This window comes from Ursus americanus, chromosome 2, assembly GCF_024610735.1.
Source record: "Ursus americanus isolate L20-20 chromosome 2, mUrsAme1.1.p, whole genome shotgun sequence".
Lineage (NCBI taxonomy): Eukaryota > Metazoa > Chordata > Mammalia > Carnivora > Ursidae > Ursus > Ursus americanus.
In genome coordinates, this window is record NC_142128.1 from 8,264,973 (window position 1) to 8,290,580 (window position 25,608).

A 25,608-nucleotide genomic window follows, 5' to 3' on the forward strand; every position below is an offset into this window, starting at 1 on the left:
AGCCGTGGGCCGGGTCCGCGCGGGGTCGGAGCTCGGGCAGGTGGTCGCGGCGGCTCCGCGCGCTCGGGGCCCGCAGGAGGGCGAGCGAAAGCGGCGCGGCTCCGGCGCCCGCCTAGACGCGGCCGAAAGCCCCCGACCGAGGGCCCCGGAGGGGCTGCGCTCGGCCGCTGCCGTCCCCCGCGACCCCCGGGGGCCCGAAGCACGCCCCAGGTGAGCCTGGCCCGGGGCCTCCCGCGGGGGCCCGGGCGCCCCTCCCGCCGCCCTCCAGCGCCCCCTCGGGGCCGGGCCGGCGGCCGCCACCCGCTGGGGCCGGGGGCCCGGGAGGGGCGGGGGTCGCGGGCCGGGCGCCGGGCGCCGGGGGGAGGGGGCAGAGGCCGCGCGCGCCAGGCCCCGCGGCGGCCGCCGCGCCCTCGGGCTCCGACTCCGGCTCCGGCTCGGGCTCGCCATGGCTGCGGCGGCGCCGTGAGGAGGAGTCCGCGTCCTCCGTGGCGGCGGCGGCGGCCGGCTCCAGGCCGGGTTTTGGCGCCGCCCGCCTGCTGCCTCCTGGCGGCTCCTGAACTCCAGCCCCCTCTCTATCAGCCTCTCACTCCGTCTCAATATGTCTCAAGATGGCGGCCAATGTGGGATCGATGTTTCAATATTGGAAGCGCTTTGATTTACAGCAGCTGCAGGTCAGGCTTCTGCTCGCTCGGCCTCTCGCCCGGGGGTGGGGGCTGCGGGCGGTCGCGGCCTCCCCCGGGGCCCCGGGCTGCCCGGCCGCCGGGGGGCCGCGGCGGCGGGGAGGAGGGGGGTGCCGGGGAAAGCGGGGCCGAGTCGGGGACAAGTCCCTCTCGCTCCCCGGCCCCCATTGATAACTCGCTTGATCAGAAATTGATCCTCTTTGTTCAATTCATCGATCAGCCCAAGATGGCGCCGGGAGCCGCCGCCGCCACCGCTGCCCCCGGTGTCGGCCCCCACCCCGGGCGCCCCCCCGGCCCTGCGCCGCCGCCACCGCCGCCGCCGCCGCCGCGGGACCGGGGAGGGGGCGGCCCCGGCTGCCCGCGGGGTGCGCGCGCGAGCGGGGAGCGGGCGACGGCGGGCGGCGGCGGCGGCGGGCGCTGCGCCGGGAGGGGGCTGCGGCCCGGCGGCGGCGCCCGGCCGCGCGCCCCGCGCCCCCGGCCCGCCGTATTCCCGGGGAAAGTTTGTGGGGAGTTGCTGTGGGGGGTGAAGCGCCTGCCTCTCCAGGAGGAGCTGCCGCCGCCACTGCCGCCGGCGCGGCGGAGCTGGGGCTGGTGGCGCTGTGGTGCCGCCGGCTCGGGGGAGGGTCAGAGCGGCCACCGGCGGCGGCGGCGGCGGCGGCGGCGCGGCCCGGCTCCGGCCAGGCTGGCGGGTGGCCGGGCGGGCGGCCGGGCGTCCGCGCGCCCCGGCCCCGGCCGGCCCGGGCCCCGGCCGCCGCGCAGGGCTGTCAGCGAGCGGGGGCCGCGCCGCCGCTCCCGCGCCCGGCGCTGGGCTCCCCGAGCGGACCCCGGGGTTTGTTTACGTCCAGGCGGGCGCCCCGGGGCTACCCGTAGCCGCCCCGCTCTTTTGTGTGCCTGCATGAGTGGCGCGGACCGGCCCCTCTGCGGCCAGAGACCCCGGTAGGGGCGCTTGGGGGAAACTTGCGAGGGGCGGCGGGCGCCCGGCGCGCGGAGCCCGTGGGTCGGAGCGCCCGGCGGGAGCCGGTGCGGGCGGAGGGCAGCAACTTTCCCCGAGCGCAGGCCCCGCGCTGCGCCCCGGCGCGCCGTCTGCCCGGGTGGGGGACGCTTCCTCCCCGCCGCCTGTCCGGGCGGCTCTCGCCCGAATCCAGAGGCTCCCGCGGCCCCCAGTGACCCGCCCGCTCCGCTCTGGCCCTCTCATCGGGGGCCCTGCCCCCCCCCCCCCCCAGCAGTGTCCGCGGGCGCAATGGAGCGCGCGGCCGGTCCTCTCCGAAATGCCTTCTCGGGTCGGGTTCTCGAAAGCAAAGCCCCGGGGGCCCCCCTCGACTGTGGCGTGCCGGGCCATGGTCCGCGCGCCGAGCCTGGGGCGCCGTGGGGGGATCATGCGGGGGCTCCCCGTCCGGCGCCGGTGCGGCCGTGGTGCCCAGGGGGCGCGTTACTGCCTGCCACCCCCCACCCAGAGGAGCAGCGCGCCTTCGGGGTTCGCCCCGAACCTGGCGGCTCCGCGCTCGCGGCGCCTGGACAGCCCCGGGACTCTGCCAGGTGGATGTTGTGCGTAGCCGGAGCCAAGTTGAAGGTGAGCGGCTTGTGGGCCAGAGCCCAGGGAGCGCTGCGGGGGGGGCGGGAGGGGAGGTTGGTCTGCTGCTCGCGAGGGCCCAGGGCCGTCCGGTGCTCCGGGGGTCGCCCAGCGAGCGTCCCTTAGGATCGCCCGCTGCGCCCAACTCTGAGGGGTGCGGGAAGGTAAACTTGACCGAACTTTCCTAACCCGGAGGACCGGTGATAGTGACCTACGATACTTTTAGGAGGGAAGCAAATGAACTCCAGATGCAGCCTCGTATGAAATGAAGCGGATTGGATTAAAACATACGTAAATGGAGTCTGACAACTTTAATTGTATATGCTTGTTTTCCGTTCCTGCCTACGTGAGAAAGATAAAGCGGACTCACAGTCGTTATGAAATTTCTTCAAATTTCTCGCTTAACTAGGAAGAAGACTATGTGAAATATGTATTTCCGATAAGATTAAAACTTAAAGGAGTTTGAGTATTTATTGACTAAAATAGATTACTCCAAAGTGTCTATTGTGTAAATTAGATTCCTGAATGTAATGAACACAGCCGAATGGCATTTTTGATAAATTGGTCTACCCTGTTTTAGTAAAAATAGCTCCCTTTTACCATAATTTAATTCCTGTGCTTACTGTAAAACCCGTTGTGGAGTTTTGAAGACACAAACCTTAATTTTTTTTTCTTGTCTTCCTAAACGGCCATTTAGCTGAACATCAGTGAGGTTTATTTTTTAAGCATCTTGGCAACACTCCATGGGAGATGGATTTGCTTTCCAGAGAGGTATTAGGTTTTATGAACTCTTTGACACCCCGAACCCCCCCGGTGACTAGCTACTTGAGGGTATCATGAGGATGTTTAACTGTGTAACTACAGGGTTGGGTTGGAAGTTTCCTTGTCAGTTTACGTGAATGAACTTTAAGGTGTTGATCTTGAAAAAGAAAAGTACGTGAGCGAGCATCGCTATCATTCTCTGTACGGAGCATCCGTTGGCTTTGGCCGGTAGATAAAGATTTGGCCTTAGATGATTTCCTGTTGCCACTCCATCGCAGGTTTGAGAGACTTCATTTGGCTATGGAATGCCAGAGTTCAAGTATAAGGCTAAACTGGTTCTTTCTCTGGGCCCTGAAGAGGCCTTTTGAGTTGGTATCCAGTTTAACGTCATCTCTGTTCCCACAGACAGTAAGTGAGCCAATGAGACTGCAGTTTGAGAAGAGAGAATTCATTAGTTTCAGACTCTTCTCATCTTTCCAGAACCCCTGACCCAGAGATCGGGTTGCCGGCAGGGCCCAGTGCTGGCTGGGGCACTGCCACCTGAGGGTAAAGAGGCTGGGTCTCAGCTAGTCGCAGACCCAGGTTGGGGGCTTCTGCGGGTTTGCCGGAGACAAGACAGTTGTGCCCCTCCCATGCCTCCAATACGCCGCCCTGAGCTGGGCCTGAGTTCTTGTCCCTCTGCTTGGTCGTGAAGCCTTGGGATGTGGACTGAGTGTCCAGAAAGAGAGCTTCTGAAGATTGAGCTCTATTTCGTTTCCTTTTTAGTCCCAAAGGCTTGTGGTATGGAAGTGTCAGTGCTTTGGTGTTGCTAAGACTAGTTGGACAAGTTTTTATCCTATCCCAGACTTGTAAAAACCAGGCTTTTTTTTTTCTTTTTTTCTTTCTTTTTTTTTTTTTTTGGTAACAAGAAAAACACCATTGTATAAATTTGCCTTTTAAATACATGTTTGAAAAGAGGACACTTTCTAAAACAAGCTCATGTAACTCTGTGAGCGAAGCTTTTGGGGATGGGGCCTGCTGGTGACTGGCTTCCCGTTGGGGCGTTATTCCTACGTGACTAGTGCTCCCCTTTAAGAAGTCTCTGCAAAAGTACCTTGAAACGTTTTCCTCTTTTTCAAAATCAGAAAATAATTCCAGTTTTGCCAAAAGTCTGTTTCTCTGATAGGTTTTATTTTGTGTTTTCCTGTTATGGCAGTATTTCCCAGAAGTGTATTATTTTGATTATGATATGTATCCCATTCAGTACCCTTTAGAAAATACCGAGGAAACAAATCATCAAGGAGTTCTACACAGCTGCTGTCTTTGTTTTCTTGGTTCTTTTAATATCGGTGTCTTTGAGATTGGGTGTGGGAGGGGGTCATTGTCAGTGGATTAAAGGTTTTTTTCTCTGTGTGCAACTATGTAGTTTTTTTTCCCCTTTTTTTAAAGGTGCAAGGCAGTGAAGGGATGGGGTTATGCAAGAGCTCCTGATACAGTTGGGTTCGTAGAGTCCTCCTTTGCCTCCTTCCCCAGTTTCACGTACCTCTTGCCAGTAGTTAGTTACATGGGGAAGTTGGAAGGGCAAGGGGACAAACTGCCAATCCCCTCAGGATTTATTCTCTCCTAATCCACTGAGCTAACCTTAAAAATGCTGTCTGGGGAGCCGATGGAGCCGGAGACCTTTAATGGCTGTTGAAAAAGTCTCCGGCCCTGTTGTGTACAATTAAAACAGACCCAGCAGGGTTTCTGCAGGAGCGTGCAGAAGGGATAGTCTGTGCTTCCTGACCAGCACCCCCCTTCCGGGTCCACCTGTAGCAGTCAGCAGTCGCAACTGCTCCCCAGGCTGTGCTCACGGTCTGTCTTAGGAGACAAAGCAAGGCTCGAAGTAGAAAATCTGTATTCATTTTAGCTCATTTATAAAGCACAAGGAACATCCTCAGTGAAAGGAAGGAAGGACAAATTTGTTAGAGGGAAGCTGGCACATTTTTCAAAGAGAAATTCATCACGTGAAAAACCCTATAGAGCTAGGCCAAATTCCTACCTGTGCTTCTGTTTTACACAGTTCATGCATTTGGCATCATGTAAATTTCACATAGTTAAAAGGCAGGTGTATCTGATCGTCTGTACCACAAACTTGACCTGCAAGTTACTTTATAGGATCATATGTTATTTCAGAAATTACTTAAAAAGCTATTTATACTTCATTTAACGTATAAAAATGTAGATGTATAATCGCTTTTCCTGTGAAAGGTCTGATTTTTACAAGTAATTGTCAAAGATAGAAATTGGTTATCTTGTCCTATTGTTTTGTCTGAAGCTCTGCATTATGGCTGCAGAGAGATAGTTTTGGTTTCAACTGAAATTCCCCTGCCTCTGATTGTTTAAACCAGACCCTTAATCTTATTTTAACATACTTAAAACGTTCAAAAAACCCGGAAGAATTGTTTTGTATAAGTAGCAAGTGAATGTAGTTTAAACACTCAAGCAATTCTGGTATCTAATTGGAAACAGGTGGAATTCTTGGAATCCTGTGTTTGAATCTTATTATAGCAAAGCACAGAGACACTTTTTACTTCTGGCCATTTGTTTTGTTGGAGCTATTTGAAGAGGGGCCCCGTGACCTCTCAGTGCGCCCCACTACTGTTTACCTGGACGTTCCAGTCGTGCTGGGCATTTTAGGAACTAGATGCCTGTGTATGTCTGGACACCCAAAACAGCTATGCGTGTGCAGATCATGGAGTGAAAAAGGAACTTTAATGGCGTAATTAGACAAGTGATTTAATATCTGTATTATGTAGCATTTCTGGCAAAGTTGTGAATTCACTTGTGATTTCTGATTTAATAAACATTTATTGACATGAGCATTTGGATAAATTTTATTACACCTCGATAATTTAGAATTCAGAGAGAAATTACTTTTCCTAAAAACTCTACATTGAGGGATATAAACTCACATAGCATCCCCCCCCCCCCGGCCCCCAAACAACCCACCAAACCGAGTTGGTTTCAACAAATGTCAGTAGTGGGGCTCTCTGAATTTTCTTGGCCGCTCTTCCTATTGTGGTTTTCAAAGCCAGCTAAATAGCATGGTTTTGCTCTATGTTTAAGAAGCAGGTTTGGGTTGGTGTTCAGGTATTGATTTTATTGAAGAGGACAGCTACGATTTGTATTGCGCTGTTGTTCCTGTCACAGTTTTGGATTTGCTGAGCTGTAATCAGTCCCCATTTCAGCTGTCTCCTGAGAAGGTGGGTAAGGAGAGTGGCCTTTGGCTAGGCGGGAGGTGTCCCTGCCGGAAGTGCCCTGGGATTAAGGGGGGACCGATGGCGATGGTGTCGCCTTCACTGGCACCATCGCAGAAGCAGCTTTGAAGCACCTTTGATTTTTAGAAAGTCCACGTGCTACCCTATTCACGTGGTATGTCACAGTTAAAAAACATAATGAGGGCAAACAAGGGTTTCTGAAAGACATCTAATTTGTTGCAGAACCCTTCGACGACCTTCCCTTCGAAAAGTAAACAACTCTCTAATAAAAATAATTCTCATTCTTGCTGTAATTAAATTCTGAGAGGATGGTGTTCGTGCACGAAATAAATCTTGTCATTTTCTTCGTTTGAATCTGAAGGCTCTTCCTTGCTGCAGGAGGCCCAGGGCAGTCCGCAGAATTTTTGTGTTTCTTAGAGCCCTGGGCTGAGGGCAGCCCAGGAAGTTCCTCAGACGTGTTTGGTATGATGCCCACCTAGAGGATCCCCACCCCCCCCCCCCGCCATCCTCAGGAACCCCGTCAGACAGGTGGCTGGAGAAGGAGCGAGGTTGGGAGTGTTCATTCCTCCCAGGAATTTACGCAGCGCCATGAAGCAACCGGGAAAAATAGCCAGGTAGGACGATTCACACGGAACTGCATAGGCTCTGCTTCCTTCCGTTGAAGCACTTGTGAAAATGAGCTGGCCCACACCTTTATAGAACCCAAGAGGCCACAGTGGGGCCCTCTCAGCTGACAATTGAAACCCTCAGTGCTTTTGACTGTGATTTATGAAGTTAACCTTGGAAGAAATTACCAGAACTTACTCTGAAGCTTAGTTCTGTCTTAGCATTATCCTGAGCATACCAGCATGGGGCTTGTTTCCTTAAAGACATCTTTGTATTTGGCTGTTTATCCAATAAGTTAAAGGACTTAACGTTTTTTTTTTTTTCTTTTTTTTTTTTTTAAAGTTATGTATGGTTGCGAGGTGTTCCGAGTTTGGTTAAGGGAAAAACAAATTGACAAATTAGCTCTTTCTTAAGTGAACATTGCGAAATGGCAAGAAATGGAATGCCATTCTGACTGTCATTAAGATTTTATTTGGGTGTTGACAGCTTTTTGCTAAATGTAAGACGTTCGGATCCTGTCCACTCAGCTGGAAAAAAAAAAACCCAACAACAAAAACAACTAGCTTAAAAGCTTCTTCCCAATTTCCTCCTAAAAGTCTCTTTTACATTGGTTCTTTCCCCCCAGCACATTTTTAATGTTTTATTTTCTCATATAGTTTTATGTTTTTAAGACCAGAAAGAATAGGAAGTCCTTTTTAGGCATCTTGGTTCTGTTGATATTTTAGACCTGTGAGCGTCTTTGGTTGATTGCCAGCTTCTCTCCGGTTTTAGGGGAGAAACCGCTGTTGAGGTCAGAATATTTTGATGAACGCTAATAAATGACCCCAAAGGTAAAGCCTTGTCTTCAGGAGCCTGAGGCTGCAAGCAGGAGCAAGGCCTGTGGGCCGTTGGTAAGGAAGGGCCTCAGAGGCGCCGCCCTCAGCCCGGGCGCTGCCAGCCCTGGACGCCTGCTGTCCCGGCTGCCGCCCATTTCTTGCCCCTCTTCTGAGCTCTGGCCCTGCCAAGCCCGTCCCCTCCTGTGTTGTGACAACTGTTGTTTTCTTATTTTTTTTTTCCTTTGTAAGTATTTGTGGAGCTCCATTATTTTGAGATTCTTGGAAGAAAGATACTATGTAAATGAAAATTAAAAATAAAATTCTTGCTGGAGGGGATTGTGCATTTAATTTTTCTGATTAGGTTTGGAAAAGACTTTTTTTTTTCTTACCCCGAAAATAGGAACATTCTGTTGCTCCTATCACCATTTTTGCTTCATTCTGAAAGGTGTGGCAGATAATGGTGAAACATGTCCTTTATTTTCTGTTTTTCACCAGGGTAGTTGACCTAGAACTTGAACCCACGCGATTCTGTGTACAGTGAATTATTTCTGTTTCACATTGTTCTGCTCTGCCCTCGCTGGGCGTATAGGTAGCAACTGCCCATAGAACAGAGAGCTTTTAAAGGGGGAAAGATTTTAGTCACCAAACATACAGAAATTACAACTAAAATTATGAGTGGCCCCGCAAATCAATTTCCAGCTTCTCTTCTCGTTCACACGGCAGAGATGTTATAAGTCGTATGATTTTGAAACAAGACTGTGACTTTAGGAGCATTCGTGGAAACATCAATTCACTGGAATCGCTTCATTGCAGCTGTGCCTCGGTTCCTTGCTTACATAATATCGTGTGCTGTCACAGCATTCAGCCAAGGGTGGGGGCAAGGTCAGGTTTGGGGTCATGCTCCTGTTTCGTAGGCATGTGGGGGCCCCGGGAGCCAGGCAGGAAGCCTGGGCTGCTGCAAGGCGCCCATCCAGGTGACTTGGTCCCCTCCGGGCCCCACAGTTGCAGGTTGAGCTCAGGGGGCCAGTGAGCTACCAAGGGCATGGAGAGCAGCGCTAAGCAGTCAGAAAGTCGTCACCTGGAGCTGGTCGCTCCGTCGTCTCTCTTCTCCCCACTCAAATTTGTCAGCATTGGCGTGGGATTGGGAGAGGAAGGGTATTGCCAGTTGTGGCTTAAATGTCATTGTCAGGGGAGCGAGCAGTGGTTTGCGATTGTTTTACTTTGCTCCGTGTTGGTATGTAATTATGTTGTCATTTTACAACGCACCAATACTTTAATAAATCTTTTGTGCACGCGTGCCTGTGTGTGTGTGCAGTTAGTTTTGGGGGCTGCTTGTATGCAAGAGCCAGATCTTTCCTAGCACACGAGAGCCGAGCTGAGTTGTGTAGCCTTTACTTGTTTCAAAAGTGTCTGTTGGAAACAGGTCACAATCCATTATAGATGTGGCTGCCAGATTAATCTTCCCAAACCGTTGATCCCGTCCTGCTGTTCTTTCTCCTTAAACTCCCACGGTGGCTCACTTGGGTGCAGGATGGAGACCAGTTCCCTTAGGCCAGCAGACGGAGTTCCTGATGGTTGGCTCCACTTACCTAAACCTTTTGCTCCACTTAAAGATCCCAGATTCATGCTCACTTTGGGGAATGCTCTCATCCTCCCTCTGCACCTCTGAGTGTCAGACCTTCTTTCACGCGCTCTTTTCCTTCCGTTTTGACCCAGCGCTGCGGGAGCCTCAGGCGCTGGTAATGCAGGGTAGGGGAGCAGCACTTGCCACCCTGCGGGAGCGGGCAGCTGGCATTTTGGCTGCGATGGAGCCGTGCGCCGTGAGTCGTCGGAGGGCTGCAGAGGAAGGGAGTCCACACTGGGAAAAGCCCCCACCCGGAGCAGAGAGAAGGCCTCGGCTGAGATCTGTGCACCTGGGGAAGTGTGGGAAAGAGGGCATCCCAGCAGAACAGCTGGGGGGTGGCTGGTGGTCTCCGAGAACTCCCCTCTAAGGTCTGGCTCCCTTCCCTGGACCCCACAAAGCATCCGCCATAGCTTCTGGCTGTCCTTGACCGTTCTGCTCCTGTTCTCCACCTCACGGGTTATGTACCCGCTCTTTCATCCCACCCTGCTGTAGCGCCCAGTGAGTTCCGCTGCAGGAGCGCTGTCGGCCTCTTTTAAGGGGGACAGTCCTGGATATTCTGGTTTAAGACTCATTCGGCTGGTTGACTTAAGAGGGCAAACGGAATTCTTCTTAGGATTGTGCAAGGGAGCTCGCTTATATTTAAATGGCTGTGTTTTGAAAGCTACTGATAGGTATATACGCCAAAGGAACCTGCATTTCTTATTTATTTCCATTTATTCAATTCCATCCTTGTAAAGCGACCTGTGCATTGGTTAAAATATATGTAATTGTATTTGTGGTACATAAAACATAAAAAAAAATCCACATTTTTAAAAATAGAATTAGGCAGAACAATTCTTTGACAGAGATTTATTCTTTGACTCTGCCCAGAGCCTGAATGGGAGGAAACTTCCCCCTAAACGGGGAAAGTGCGTATTGTAATGATTAGAGCCCAACCAATGCAAGAGAAAGCAAGCGGCAAGAGGCACGAAGGTCTGGGTGTCAGCACTGGAGAAATGGCTCCCGTGTACTCAGCCCCCGGGAGCCACCCCCTGGGCCTGGCGTGCGGAGAGGCAAAGGCCCTGGGCCAGGCCCTCTTCAGAGCAGTGGCCTTCATAGCCTGCATGCTTTCTTTGCTTCTTCATTTACAAAGAAAGTACCTAGGATATTTTTGTGGAGGTGACGTCACCGTCTGGCCGCATAAACATTTGCATGGATTTGGGGAAGTGAGGGTTGCCAGGGGCAGCTGAGAGGAGCCACAGACCCCAGGGGCCAGCCTGGGTGGCTGATGGGGGAGGGGGCGCGTCCACAGGGACAGGGAGGAGGGAGAGGAGCCACCCAGGCTGACGAAGAGGGTGTGCTCCTGGCGGGATCTGGGGGACTTGGGGGGGTCTGGTGGGAATTCAGGGGCTGAGCCCTGCAGAGAAGGAGAGGGGAGCTTAGCAGAGAGGTTGGTGTTGAAATGTGGATGAGAACTTGAATCCTGGGGGTTGCAGCCTGTGGAAGATTTGTCCCCCTTGCAGTTGGTGCTTGAGAGGTGGGCATCATTTGAGGTGGGGAGGGCTGGAGAGCTCATCTTAACTGGGGGACCCCCTGCCTGAGTGTTAACTGCCCCAGGCCTGGAGCTAGGACTGCTGGGATGTCTCCGTGGAGGGGGAAGAGAAGGACAGCATTGCTGCTCGTAGTGGACTGCGCATGTTATAACTGGTTTCATGTCCACTGGTGACAAAGCAGAGGCTTCAACCTTTTTTTTTCTAAGTATTCACTGACTGCTATCATTTCCCGGGTACTGACCAGGGGCAGGCGCGTTTTGGGCCCTTGATTTCTTTCTTGTCATCCACACAACGGCCCCAGGGAGGAGAGAGGATCGGCTGGTAGGTGAGAAGCTGGAAAGCAGTAGGCTGACTCCTTGGTCCATGGCTTTCCTGCCGATCCCTGCTATTCATGAGACCAGCTCCATAGAAGCCCTGGAGTCCTTGTGATGAGGCTGTGGGAGGATTCAGGAGCGGGGCCCAGGTCCATGGGTGACCGAAGACGAGCCCGGGGATGGGGAAGTCACTTAACGTGAGTGGCTGGACATGAAAATGAAGCCTGGGAGGTGGGCGTGCAGGTACGTGGGTTGACCTCGGTGGGTGGATACCTTCTGGATGAGACCTTGCTGGATTTGAGAAATTTCCTAGAGCCTCCCCAGCCTTGAGACTTCAGAGTCCATTCATAGCAGTAGAGCTCCCCAGAAAAGGTAATCAGATCCTGCTTCGCCTGGCAATGAGCATTCCCATCAGCAAAGGTTATCTGACAGGTGGGGTGCAGTGACAGCCTCGAGCTGAAAGCAGCCCTCCGTTCTGTGCCCCCTGTTGGCCTCCGTGGCCCGTCTGTGCGGCAGCAAATGCGTTGGAGGAGATTTGGGGAAATAAATGGTAGGCAGGCGAGAGGCCTGCTCATGGGACCCGGGCCACGGGGAAGGAGGAAGGGGAGGGAGGGAAGGGGCTGGCAGGGGAGAAGCCGAGCCCTGTCCAGCTGCGGCAGGCTGGGGAGCACGACTCTCACCAGGGCTCTTCTCTGAGACACGGGGCCTGAAGCTGATGCCGGGGAGCAGTTTGCTGTTAGAGCCTAATACTTATATTTTGCCCCGTGATGGTCAGCACAAAATCTCAGCTCGCTCAGCGCCCGGGAGTCCAGTTGATTTAGGCCCTACAGGGATGCTGGATTCAGATCCAGGCAGCATCACCTCCCAGTACCAATCACACGGGGTTCTGTCTTCGTGTTCCACATCAGAGGCAATGTTGGGGTGCGTTCAGCGAGAGACTGGCTTTGTATGCGGTCGGTCTGCAGGTGGGCATCTGTCCCGAGAGAAGAAGCCCGAGCACATCTACTCCTTAGATCTCAGCCTAGTTTACTCAGGGAATTATCATGGAAAAATGGAGCTTTCGGACTACTCTGAATTTGGATGACTTTTTTGCATGTCTGTGTTTTTTTGTTTTATGGATGATGCAGCTTTTGGTAAGAAGTTATAAATTTAAAAAATACATACAAAAAGGTGCAGTGGTCTTAGAAATAATACAGCCTGCGTGAGTGAAGTTTTCGGCGGTTTTGTTTGTTTTGCAGTGACTCATGGACTGTTGGGGCCATTCATTCATTTATCCAGAGAGTCTGTCTCCACGGTGCCTGGTCACCCCTAGGGTGCTGGGTGGACTAAGCCCCCAGCTCTGCTGGTCAGAAAACCACAGGACACGCAGTATCCCCAGGTGTCAGGTTATAAGGGCGGGGCCTGGGAAGATGGTCATTTGCCATCTTGCTCCACTGACTTATTTCACTTCCTCTGGGCCATGCACTGTTCTGGCACAGCGTTCTAATGGCCACAACAGCGGATACCCCTGCCTTCAAGGAACTTACATTCTAGCAGGGGAGACAGAAAGTAAACATAAGGAATATGTAAATCCATATTGCGTGTGCCTGGGCGTGGAGCAGACAGGTCAGGACCTCTGTGCAGAGCCCCGCTGAGTCACATGAAGGGCCGACCAGAGTGAGGAGGGAGAGGTGGTAAAGACAAGCAGGGGGGAGGAGACCCTGTGGAAGGCATGGTCCTGGTGAGAGATGGAGAGGGATGGGGGGGAGAGATACCAGCCTCAGTGCGTGGGGTGTGGAAGAGGGAGGATCCTGGGCCCTGGTGTTTTGGGGCAGGGCCCCTGGGGTCGTGGGGGCTGTGGCCGAGCAGGGGCCACCTGTGGGCGAGGTGTCTGCAGAGACCCTGAGTGTGGGGAAGGGACAGGGAGCAGGGCAGGGAGGGAGTGGCCTTCCGGGTCCGTTTGACCCTGAGCGTCCGGCAGGCTGGTGTCACCTGGCGCCTGGAGCTGGCCCTCGCACACTGCTGCCTGGCTGGGCCCCATGGGTTTATTAAAAGCAGGTGGGGTGACTGCCCTGTACTTGAGCGTTGGGCGTGACTCAGATGTGCAGGGAGTCAGCTTGGAGTCTCTTTATTCTTCCCTATTTGCTTTTTGTCGGTAATCCTTTGTAATTCCCCAGTTTCATGATGTAATTTTAATGGAATTAAACTTGAACACTTTGAAATTATGTAATTAATTACGTTCAGCTTCAATTACAATGACTAATTATAGCGTGATACCTGGTGGCAAGTCAGGTAGGTAGGTACTGGGGGGGGTTCGTGCCTGCCAGCTATCAGGACGGCCACTTTCTGTGCAGCCCCTGAGCCACCTGCGCCCCGGGGACAGGCCGGCCGCCTCGCGGGTTGCCCGGGGTGCCTTCCAGTCCCACCTCTCCCCGGAGCGGCTGGCTGGGACAAGCCCGAGGTGCGAGACGCGTGGGAAGTGCAGGGCAGGCGGTGGTGTGCGGGAGGGTTGTTTCGGGATGCAAAGGCTCGAACTTGTTTGCAGGTTGGAGAGAGGGCTCACTTGTAAGTTAGGGGTGCCGGAAGAAAGCTGAGGGCCCTGTTGTGAGATTCTTCCATTTTCCCTGGGATGCGGGAGGGGAATGGGAAGCGTCAAAGAGCTAAGACGGTTTACGGAGAAAAGAAGAGGTGTGAGAACCACCTTGGGGTGAACAGGAAAGGTGGGAGAAGGTTTAAAAAGGTTCCAGTGTGGTGTTATTTCCAGGTGGCCGAAGTGCAAGGCTTCTGGGACCAGTAAACTGAGCCTCAGCTGCCGGGACGGAGCGTTGTGTTTGCGGACTTCGCAGAAACTCTCCTGCTGCTTTGCCCGTGGCAGCGGTTTGGTGTCCAGCTAAGAAATACTCGCCCGAATTGACTGCTGCCCCTAAAGCGCCCACATCTCCTCCTGATGGGGGCCGTGCAGCTCCAGGATGGGGGTGCAGTGTTCCCACGGGGGTCGAGTGGTCGGGCCCTTCCACCCGTCCCAGCACAGCTGCCTGCCTGCCCTTCCTTACCCCAGACACACCTGCCGTCCAGCTGTTCTTCCACGGAGCTTCTCCAAATGGGCTTGAAACCAGGCGCCTGCGTGTGGCGTGGTGGCCAGTGTGCCGCGTCTGCAAGAGGCCTGCTGTTTGTTTGAGAGGCTCAGGGCGTTTTCCCAAAAGCTGATTCTTAGTCTCAAACAGGGAGGTTTTCTTAATGCTGTCTATAGGTTTTCCAGCATATTCCTTCCCCGTTGGGTGTGAGGAGTGGACTGCGCAGGCCAAGGAGCCCCTGCTTTCAGAAGCTTGAACAGAGCCTGTTATTTGGGTTAGGGCCATTAGGATGTCTGAAAATCTTACAGATTTCTATTTTTTAAGGGACAGTGTGACCTGGAAACATTTGAGTGTACAACTAGTTTTCCATTTTGGTGGGGGGGGGGCACGATGGTGCAGAGTGCTCTTGAAAACATTTTTTTTTCCTATTGAACATGCTTCAAAGAATAGCTCCCTCAACACAATGCCCAGTACCTCTGTTCTGTTACTTTTTACTTTTTTTTTTTAAAGGTAAGCTTTACATCCAACATGGGTCTTGTATTCACGACCCCAAGATTAAGAGTTGCATGCTTTACCGACTGAGCCCAGCCAGGAGCCCCTGTTTCTCTCTCTTTTTTTTAAGATAAAATTCATATAAAATTCACCGCTTTAACCTTTTCAAAGTGTGCGATTCATTTTTTTTTTGGCGTGTATTCATAATGTTCTGCAACTATCACCACAGTCAAATGGTAGAACATTGTCACCACTGCAGCAAGAAACCCATACCTGTTAGCCATGACCCTTGCATCTGCCCCGCACCTCCCCTCCCCCTCCCTGCCCCAGGCTCTTGTAACCCTTACTCTACTTTCTGTCTCAGTGGATTTGCCTGATTCGGATATTTCACGTATAAATGGGATCATACAATATGTGGCCTTTTGTGTCTGGCTTCTTTGGCTCAGTGTGATGTCTTCCAGGTCCATCCACATTGTGGCACGGATCCGTCCGTCATTCCTTTCTACGGCTGAATAATATCCCACGGTGTGGAGATACATCTGATTATCATGCCACGAGAGATGGGCACTTGGATGGTTTCTGCTTTGGGGTTTTATGAGTAATGCTGCTATGAATGCCTGTCCGTGTGCAAGTTTTGGTGCGAAGTAGGTTTCCAGATTTCTTGGGTACGTATGTAGGAGTGGAAATGGTGGGTCAGATATGGGGACTCTGGTCACAGTTTTGAGTCTGTTCCTTTTTGACCTCTTGTTTGCAGCTCTTGCTTGTTCCCCAGGATGCTCCTTTTAATGCCCATGTCGCTCCCATCTCACTCTGCTCTCCTCTGGTCTTCCTCCGGCCTTCTCCTCTGGGGCCTTGCGAGGGGCACTGCCCTGGTTTGGAACCAGTATGACAGAGGAACTTGTGAAAAGGCTGTGTTTGGCTAAGAGCAGTCACGGTTAGTTGCCCACCCAGGGTCTCTCCTCACTCTTTTCTGCTCCGGGATGAAACTGGAAGTTTGTCTAAACTGTCCTGGCAGTGCCTTCCCCTGGCCAGGCGTGGTGGGGATTTCACTTTGTTTTGGTTGCAGAAACAGGCAATGTCAGAGTTGCTCATGAGAAAGGGCTTCTTCTCTCCTAAAAGGAGATGAGCCGGGACAAAGCCCATGAACAGGCCTGCGGGCGAGGGGGCTCTGGGGCCTGCCGCCACCAATCCGAGCATTGTAGCCCCCTCCCCACCCCCCGGATGGGGCAGAGGCAGGGGTGGCGGAGCGGGAAGATGGAAGGGGCCTGGGTCCTCAGTGCTGCTGTCACCCTGCCCCCAGCCGTCGGCGACACAAACGAAGCAGGAATATTACAGTTACCATTCCAGATGGTAGGAAGTTTCCTCGGACTGCTTTGCTGGTGCAGACTTCCGGGTAATGCCTTTGAGATGCTCCGGTCCTGGGTGACGGTAGACTTGAGAGCGTGGGGAGGAATGTGTGCTCTAAGCTCGCTCTCCTGGTAGCAGGCAGGATCCCATTTGCCAAGCCAGATGTCCCTCAATACTTTAGATGGAGCCAATAAAGCATTAAGCAATTAGAATGGTTAATATTCAGTTAAGTATAATTAGAAGCTGGTGTAAATTGTGAATGAAATTGACAGGTTCCATAAGTTACAGCAAAATACCAAATCTTTTGCAGCTGTATACGTGTGTCTGCGAGGGTCTATTCAGATAGGTGTGTCATGACCCCTCCGGAGTGGAATCGCCACGAGGGGCCATTACCAGCTCAGTTCACAGTCATTTTCAGAGTTTGGGAACAGCTTGCCAACTGTTTTTATCATGTTAAAGATTGAAATCCTTAAGTCAGATTGTAAGAGTTTTAATGCTCATTTGTACGGGATGGGCAGGAAAGTCCGGATCCCTGTTTTCTGCCTGCCTTCAGGGTGTGTGCGTGTGTGTGTGTCTCTCACCCTACATCACTCCTCAGTTCACAGCAGACGTCATTCATCTTATTAAAGTTTTCCTCCTTTATGCGCCATCCCCATTTCTGGACCCCCAGCCCCATGCTAGTGTGTTTAGTCTGCCTTTACGCGGCTGTGTTCTTGTGAACTGTGTGGCCTGCTTCATAGGTGCAGGGAGCTTCATTCCTGTCTGGCATCGTGCTGGACCCCTTTCTCTCCCTCCTTGTCGCTCATCACTGGTTTTGAGATCTGTCCGTGTTCCTCCCTGAAGTTTTGGTCGTCCTTCACGGTAGCAGCATTGGATTCCATCTGAAGATACAACAAAATGCCATAGACCGGGTGGCTTCAACAATACACGTTTTATTTCCCATAGTTCTGGGGGCTGAAAGGGCAAGGTCAAGGTACCTGCCGATTGCATTCCTGGTGAGTGTCCTCTCCTGAGCTTGCAGACAGCCGCCTTCTCGCCGTATACTCCATGTGGCAGGCGGACAGAGAGAGTGAGGGAGCACCCCGGTGTCTCTTCTTATAAGGTCGCTAATCCCAGCATGGGGACCCCACCCTCGTGACCTCATCTAAACCCAAGTATGTCCCAAAAGCCCACCTCCAGATGTCATCACATCAAGGGCTAGGGCTTCATCGTATGAATTTGGGGGGCACGCGGTTCCTGTGTCCATTTCCGTGGGGGTGGCCCCGCACCGTGGCCTCTGACACCCCAGTGCCTCGGGCATCCTTAACACAGCTCGCGTGATGGATGGTCCAGGAGTGGGTTACTGAGTCCAGAGTGCACAGGGCTGTTAATGTCACTCAGCGCTGCCGGATTGCTTCCCAGAGCGGGGGCACCACAGCGCTCTCCATGTTCACGTCAGCACTTCCTGGAGACTTTTTGCCATTCTGATGGTTTGAAAGTGGTACTTCAGCGTTGTGCGAGTTTTCTCTGATCACCGGTAAGGTTCATACTTGTTATCGACCTCTTTTATTCTTGTTAGATTTCAGATTTACTCTTCTGTAAAGTGCCTGAGCATATAGTGTTGTTTTGTTTTGTTTTAATGGTTTACCCTGTTTTTGTTGATTTGCAAGCGTTCTTTGTATGTTTTATATGCTAATCCTTTGTTGGTTTTTGCTGTTGCAGATAATCTTTTCCCAGTCTTTCTTGTTGATTTGTCCGTAGTGTCCTTCAATACGTAGAAAAACTTAATTCTGAGGAAGTCACATCTGTCAGACTTTTACCCTCAGGTTTGGTGTGATTTTCCATCTTGAGAACGTCTTTCCCAACTCGAAATCACAAAGATATTCAAAAAATTTTTTTAAGTTTATTTATTTATGTACTCTCCACATCTAACATGGGGCTCAGACTCACAACCCTGAGCTGGAACACACACGACTGAGCCATCCACGCGCCCCAAAGATCCTCGTATTTTGATAGCTATAGATTGGTCTTCCAGGTTTAGATCTTCAGGTCCGAGATGGTTTTTGTACAAAGAGGTAGCTAGTTTTTCCAACACTACCTGCTGAGCAGTCCTGTCTCCTACCCAGTGGTTTTTGGGAAGCTGCCTCTTAATGTGTCCCATCCTCGTATATATGTGGGTATGTTTCTGGGGTCATTCTTTTGTTCCCCCTTCCCCAATTTGTTTCTTCTTGTGCCGGTACCACACCATGTTACGGAGCCTTTATATGCCTCTTAATTTCTGATCAGGTGAATTTACCCTCTTTGATCTTCTTTTTCAAAATACCTTGGCAGCTCAAGGTTCGTTGTTCTTTCGTGCACATTTCTGTCCAGTTCCCCCCAGATTCTGCTGGAGTTTCTGTTGGATTTGGATGAAATATACAGGTTAATTTGGCGGTGGGGGGGCGGGGCGGCATGCAGAATGAAGAATTTTTAAGTTGTCCCGTCCTTGAACAAAGATATTTCTCTTGTTTAGGTCTTCTTCCTCCAAAAAGGTTTCTTGAATTCTTTATTAGAAGTAGTAGTTGTGACCAGTGTTTTATTTAAAATAAACTTTTTTTTTTTTTTTTTCTAATTGATGATTGTGGTGTGGAGGAAGACAACTGGTTTTGTTTACTGATTTGGAAACTGATGGGCTTGCTGAATCTCTTTCTAGTTTTCTGATTTCCTTGACTCTTGCCTTTCTCTGGGGATAATATTGTCTGCAAAAAAGTGACACTTTTGTTGTCCCTTTCCTTCCAGTCCTTGAGCCAGAGCGACTTGTTTGGTTGGCCGGAACCTCAGGGACTCTGTTGCATCTTCGTGGGTGATGGTGGCCTGCTCTTTCCTGGTCGCCAGGGGTTGTGCCGAAAGGGGATTTTTGGTAGAAGCCTTAATCGGGTTGAGGAACTACCTTGAGTCTCTTTCCCCTCCTTTTCTGAGGGTTTTGTTTTGTTTTTTAATAATAAATAGGTGTTGACCTTTAGCAAATACTTTTTCTTAAAATCGCTTCAAGTCCATGTGGTTTTGATCCTTCATTCCATGCGTGTGATACGTTACATTACAGCGATGGAAGCTTTGAGGCCAAATCTGCATTGCGTCGTGGGGTAAACGCCTCTTTGTCTTGGATTTTAAAATATGGTTGGATTTGTTGTAGAGTTTTTAACATCTGTGCTATGCAATGAAATTGGCCTATACTTTCCTTAGCCTTACCTATTTGGAATTGAAATTAGACGGGTCCTTGTAGAAAATGGGTGAAAATTGTTTTGGACTCATTCCTCTAAGATGAGGGTGGGCTCTGTAGGTTCCTTGTGGTCAGGCTCACCTGTCCCACTCTGGGTCCTGACACGGAGTGTGGCTGGCAGGCATTTACCATTTCACTTTTTTTTATTAGTCTTCAGCCTTGCGTTGACCAGTTTGGGCATTTGATAACTTTCTGGAAACACATCCATTTCATCTAGGTTTTAACATTTAGTCTTTTTCTTTTAAGATTTTATTTATCTATTGACACAGAGAGAGAGGGAGAGAGCACAAGCAGGGGGAACAGTAGGCAGAGGGAGAAGCAGGCTCCTCACTGAGCAAGGAGCCCAATGCGGGACTCGATCCCAAGACCCTGGGATCATGACCTGAGCCCAAGGCAGACGCTTAACTGATTGAGCCACCCAGGCATCCCTTAACCTTTATTCGTGTATGAGTGTTCACAATACCTTCATGAGTTTTGCAAATCTGGTTTTTAGCGCTAGCTGTTGTGAGTCGTCTTTCTAGAATCTCTGTCTCTGAATTTATCTGCGACTTATTTTCAGTCTCATGTAGAGTTTGTGGGTTTGTTTGTCTTATTAATCCCTCAAGGAAACCCAGCTTTTGCCCTTCTTGACCTCTTTGTCTTTGTTCATGTCCCCGATTTCTCTCCTTCATTTCACTCCTGTCTCTTAAGAGGCCACTCTCTTTTCCAGACTTCTTATTTGGAATGCTCAGCTTTTTGATTAAAATCTGTCTCGTTTTCTTTCTTTTTTTTTTTTTAAATATTTTATTTATTCGACAGAGATAGAGACAGCCAGCGAGAGAGGGAACACAAGCAGGGGGAGTGGGAGAGGAAGAAGCAGGCTCATAGCGGAGGAGCCTGATGTGGGGCTCGATCCCACAACGCCGGGATCACGCCCTGAGCCGAAGGCAGACGCTTAACCGCCGTGCCACCCAGGCGCCCCAAAATCTTTCTCGTTTTCTGATCAACATATTCAAAGCCCTAATACCTCTTCTAAGAATTGCTTTAGCAGTGCTGCACAAACTTTGACACTCAGTGCTTTCATTTTTATTCACTTTGTAAAAGTGCCTTCATTTTGTAATTTCCCTTGTAATTTCCTCTTTAACCCAAGGGTTAGTTAATAGTAGACGTTTTCTAGATTTTTGACATTAAAAAAAGACTTCTTAGGCTATTGATGTCCGTTTTGATTGCATATGGTCGGAGGCTGTAGTTCACGTGACGCAGATTTCTTTGGAATAAATATGCAAGAGACCTTTCGGGTGCATTTGCACTTGGTAGATTTTTGTGAACCATATGTGCTCAGAAATAATGTGTTTTTTGTTTGGGGATAAAATTTTCACTGTATGTATTTTTTTGAGCTTATTCGTGGTACTTAATTCTTCCATGTCTCTGCTAATGTTCTTCCTATAGTTTTGACAGCTTTTTTATTATATTACGTTAAGGCTGTATTGTTAGCTACACATACGAGCACGGTCTTTACATGTTCCTGATCAATAGTTTCTTCTCCTGGTGTATATGTAGACTCTTTTTTCCTCCTAGATGATGTTTGTCACCTTAAATTCTATTTGTGTCGATGCAACGAGAATCCTGTTTATTGCTTTCGTTTTTCGTTTCCGCGGGCCCGATAAAGCTTTTTTCTCTAACATTATTTTCGGTCTTAACAAATCCCTTTGCTTTGAATGTGTTTGGTTTAGATATATGATGTAGGATCTTGTTTTTTTTTTTTTTTTTAAGATTTTATTTATTTATTCGACAGAGATAGAGACAGCCAGCGAGAGAGGGAACACAAGCAGGGGGAGTGGGAGAGGAAGAAGCAGGCTCGTAGCGGAGGAGCCTGATGTGGGGCTCGATCCCATAACGCCGGGATCACGCCCTGAGCCGAAGGCAGATGCTTAACCGCTGTGCCACCCAGGTGCCCCGGGATCTTGTTTTTTAAACCCAGGTTGAGGTCTGTCTTTGATTAGTGAATTTAGCTGGTGTACATTTAGAGTCATTGTGGTTATATTAGGACTTCTGCAATATTTTGTTTTTCTTTCTACCATTATTTTTGGGGAGGGTATCTTTTCTTGTAATGTTTTATTGGGTTGATTTTTTTTTCCCCCTGCTGGATTTTAAAATTGTGCAGTCTGTTTTGTTTTTCGGAAATTCAGAATTGGGATTATTTCTGAAGTTATTAAGACCCACCGTGTGTGCTTTTTTCTTCTTGGTTTCCAAAATCAGTTTCTCTGCCCTCTTTCCACCAACACCTCTCTCTTCTCTGCTGGTTTTGACTGTGTCCATTTTAAGTTTTTGTTCAGTCCGATTCATTAACCCTGCTTTTTCTGTGTAAGCTGTTGGGCTAGGCTCTTGATTTCTCTCTTGTAGTATTTGCTCTCCTTCTGGCTGTTTTTCCCTGTGACCTGTGGTCCCCTCGGCCTGGGCTCCAGGGTATCAGCTGATCCCTTGCCGGTGAGGGGCACCAGTTAGGCCACAGCTTATCAGCCCCTGAGTTTGGTGGAGAGGGATGTGCCTTAGGGTAGAGGGCTTGGGCAGGGGTGCAGTAAGGCCCCTTAGGCACCCTTGAGTCCTTGCTCCAGTCACACCTGTTTTCCTAGGGCTCCCTGCTTCTGATGTTATCAGCCAGCAGATCCCCTGGGGCATGGGTGACCTTCAGGGACTCTGATTCTGCTAGGCTGGCATGGGCGTTGGTAGCTTTTAAAAAAATTTCTCATGATAGGGGTAGTGTACGGGATAGACTGGTCCTGAATTAACAGTTATTGCAGCTGAGGGACCAGATGGGTACTTAGGGGTTCACTATACTGTTTGAAAACAGCTAAAATTCTGATCGCTTCCTGGCCAACAGCCACTGGCCCTGGCCCGTTGTATGTGGATAGAGGTAGAGGACAGAATGGAGGAGATCAGCTAGCTAGACCTGGGGCTAGCTGCCAGAATATTTAAAATGACTTATGTGGTGTATATTGTAATTTCTGTTGGACAGCACTGGTCTAAATCTAGACCCTATGGACTCAGGTCCAGGACCAGCAGTTTGGGCATCCCCAGGAGCTTGTGAGAAGTGCAGAGTCTCAGCCCCACCCCTGACCTCCTGGGTCAGAATCTGCATTTTTATGAGATTCTCAGGTGATTCATATGCACATTAAAATCTGAGCAGCACTGGTCTAGATCCTCTTAAAAGGGAGGGTTGGGGGCGCCTGGGTGGCACAGCGGTTAAGTGTCTGCCTTCGGCTCAGGGCGTGATCCTGGCGATATGGGATCGAGTCCCACATCAGGCTCCTCCGCTGTGAGCCTGCTTCTTCCTCTCCCACTCCCCCTGCTTGTGTTCCCTCTCTCGCTGGCTGTCTCTCTCTGTCAAATAAATAAATAAAATCTTAAAAAAAAAAAAAGGGGGGAGGGTTGGTTTTATTTAATTCTATTTTAATGGAGTGACTCCTCCCTGGTCTTCCCTGTAGAGCTTTCCAGAACCCAGGGTGGCAGTCAGAGGGCCGAGCTGCCAGGGGACGGCCCACAGTCAGTGCCGCTTTGCACCGGAGGCTCTCGGGCCCCCTCCCTGACCTCTCTTAACCCAACCCCTTTTGTACACTCGGTTCTAATAATATCGATCGTCTGCTTTTCGAGGGCCGAACACAGTAAAACAACACATTGGAAGAAGGCAGGGGAGGTCCTCGTGGTAGGACTAGCTGTCAGCTTGGGAGCAGAAGACCAGAAAGACAAAAGAACTGCAGGCTGGGGGGAGAGAGGCAGCTTCTACACGTAGACTGTCGAGGAGTGTGGGGAGTCACGCCGGACTTCAGCCCTGACGTCACATTATGATGAGCCCGAGCCACTAAGAAGTGCCTAAGTTATATTCTGTTAGGTGCCTGTGCCGTGCATCCCGTGGGGAAGGCCCTGCTTTCACCTGTGCCGTGGCAAATGTTGGGGCCAGGACGGAAGACACTGGTTTGGAAAATGATCTTCAGGGAGCCTCTCCTCTGCTCGCTGCACTGCTCTCAGGGTGAGCACGTGGGGTTTTCTAGATGGACTGCCTTTGGATGTGCCCAGAGCCCGTCGCCAGCTGCCTGTCCTCCAGGCTGCGGGCACACCGGCCTGGGGGGCAGATGACCCTTCTGACTTGGAACTTCTGCTTTTCCATCTATTAGCTGTGTGACTTTGGGCGCTTCCCCTGCTTCCCCTGTAAAAGGGTGATAGGGAAACTCCGTACTTTATGGGGTTTTTGTTAAGACTCCGCTTAGGACGGTGCCTGATATACTATCCTAAGTTTTCTTAGCCCGAAAAAGTCAAGGAAAGTGTTGTGGTGCCAGCAGCTCCCCCACAGACTGCCTTATATTAATAGAATAATAGCAGGGTGCCTGGTGGCTCTGTCGGTTAAGCGTCCGACTCGATTTCGTCTCAGGTCATGTTCCAGGGTCATGAGATCGAGCCCCATCTTGGGCTCCCCACTCAGTGGGTAGTCTGCTTGGGATTCTCTCTCTCCCTCTCTCCCCTGCTTGTTTCTCTCTCTCTCTCTCTCTCTCTCTCTCTCTCTCAAATAAATCTTAAAAAAAAAAAGAATCATAGTGGTACTGACCCAGACTGAGATGTCCTATGTCACCGTGTCAGCACTGATGCCTGGGCTGTTTGGGTCACTGGGTACACACTGATGTTGTGTTGTTTGTATTTTTCTTTTACGCCTTTCCCCCAGAGATTTTTCTGCCTTATGAGATTAAAAATATCTGCTTCCACATTAAACCCGACTCAGTCTGAATAATGTATTTTTAAGGCAAAAGCCTGCTCCTGGGTGTGAGTAACTTCCACGTCAAATGTTCAGTGGGCAAATGAAAAATGTGAGTCATGCAGTACTTGGCACCTTTGGCTTTTAATATTTGGTGGCAAACTTCCTATAGAGAGGAGGAATTCCAAAGTGGAAGGTCCTTTCAGCTCCAGATGGCGACGGGGTTGTCCAGTGTTGGTGGGGACTGACTAGTAATTGATTTTTCCTCTCCTCCTTCCTCGGCCCGCTAGGCTTCTGAGGGGGGACAGATTGGTTCAGAAATTCACCACTTTTGTGCGGCGAGGCTCTGGGCCTACGGAATGTGCTTAACTCGAAGGATGAGAACAATTTCTAGTAGCTTCTTAAATGCACGGCAGATAGAAAACGGGGTGTGGGTAGAGCAGCAGAACACTTGCAAGGCATCCTTGGCGGCCTGGAGAACTTCGGTTTGCTCTCTCCAGTGGCTGCTGACAGCGGGGAGCAGGATACAGCCGCCGCGCCGTGTGACTTACGTGTCGGGCTGAGTTTTGTTTTCTTGGCCAGGATCTTGAAGCCTGTTTCCAAGTAGGTGTTTCTGCCTTGGCAGCCGATTTGGGCTGTTATGTAGTCAGCCCTGTCCTTTTCTGAAGAGGGGGCTGCCTTGGGGGTACAGGAGAGGGACAGAGTGGCTAAGATTAGTGTTCCCTCCCTCCTCCATCAGGTAATCTCGAATGGGGTGGCACTGTTGCCTGAATTTTGAAGGTAGGCAATTCATATAAAACACACTTCGATCTGACTTGCAGGTATGTGACAGAAATACGAAATTGGGAGGAAACGGTGAAATCGTTTTACAGAGCACGCATCGGCAGGGATTTCAGAAGCCAAGTCAGAAAGTTTGTTGGTGAGAAATCTTGCGTGATGAGGAAAGAGGAGTCAGTGCCTGGCAGGGGCTCGAGGCTCCCCTGCAGATGCTCCTGGGTGCCCGGCCGGCCCCCGAAGCCCCCGGCAGCCTCTGGGGAACTGGGAGGCCGGGGGCCTCTTCCGCCTGACACTTCCCAGCCCAGGCTGGAGCCAAGCTTCCAGGTTCTGCCATTTGAAGATGGCCCGGGAGGGGCACCTGGGCAGTGTAGTCGGTTAAGAGTCTGACTTGTGGTTTCGGCTCAGGTCATGACCTCAGGGTTGCAGGATCGAGCCCCGAGTTAGGCTCTGTGCTGAGCACAGCGTCTGCTTAAGACTCTCTCCCTCTGCTCCTCCTTCCCCCACTGCATGCGCCCTCGCTCGATCGCTCTCTCTCTCAATTAAATAAATAAATCTTAAAAAAAAAAATGGTCAGGGAGGGTGCCTGGCTGGCTCAGTTGGAAGAGCATGTGACGCTTGATCTTGGGGTTGTGAGTTTGAGCCCAACATTGGGTGTAGAGACTACTTAAAAATAAATAAAAAAAGAAGATGATCAGAGATGAGAGAAGCTTGGGAGTAAAAACAGTTATTAAGGCAGAATAAACACTCTTCCACATGATCCTTACGGTTATCACAGTTTGGAATTGTTGAAGGAACCACAAAAAAGGGGGGAAAAAGGAAGTTGTACATCTTGGATG

General features: G+C 50.9%; 1 protein-coding gene across 9 annotated transcripts in view; it reads left to right on the top strand.

The window, feature by feature from the left end:
- The first annotated feature begins 384 nt into the window (after positions 1-384).
- Positions 385-25,608, top strand: part of CUX1 (cut like homeobox 1) — a 359,174-nt gene continuing 333,950 nt past the window's right edge. For 2 of the 9 annotated variants that reach the window (XM_087867932.1, XM_087867935.1), the window contains exon 1: positions 1,387-2,250. In XM_087867932.1, coding sequence (XP_087724058.1) covers positions 1,921-2,250 — 330 coding nt within the window. In that variant the 5' untranslated portion in view covers positions 1,387-1,920. Of the gene's footprint in view, positions 672-1,382; positions 2,251-25,608 lie in introns of those variants that run through there. The other 7 variants (XM_045773833.2, XM_087867942.1, XM_045773836.2 and 4 more) reach the window with 7 other exon arrangements.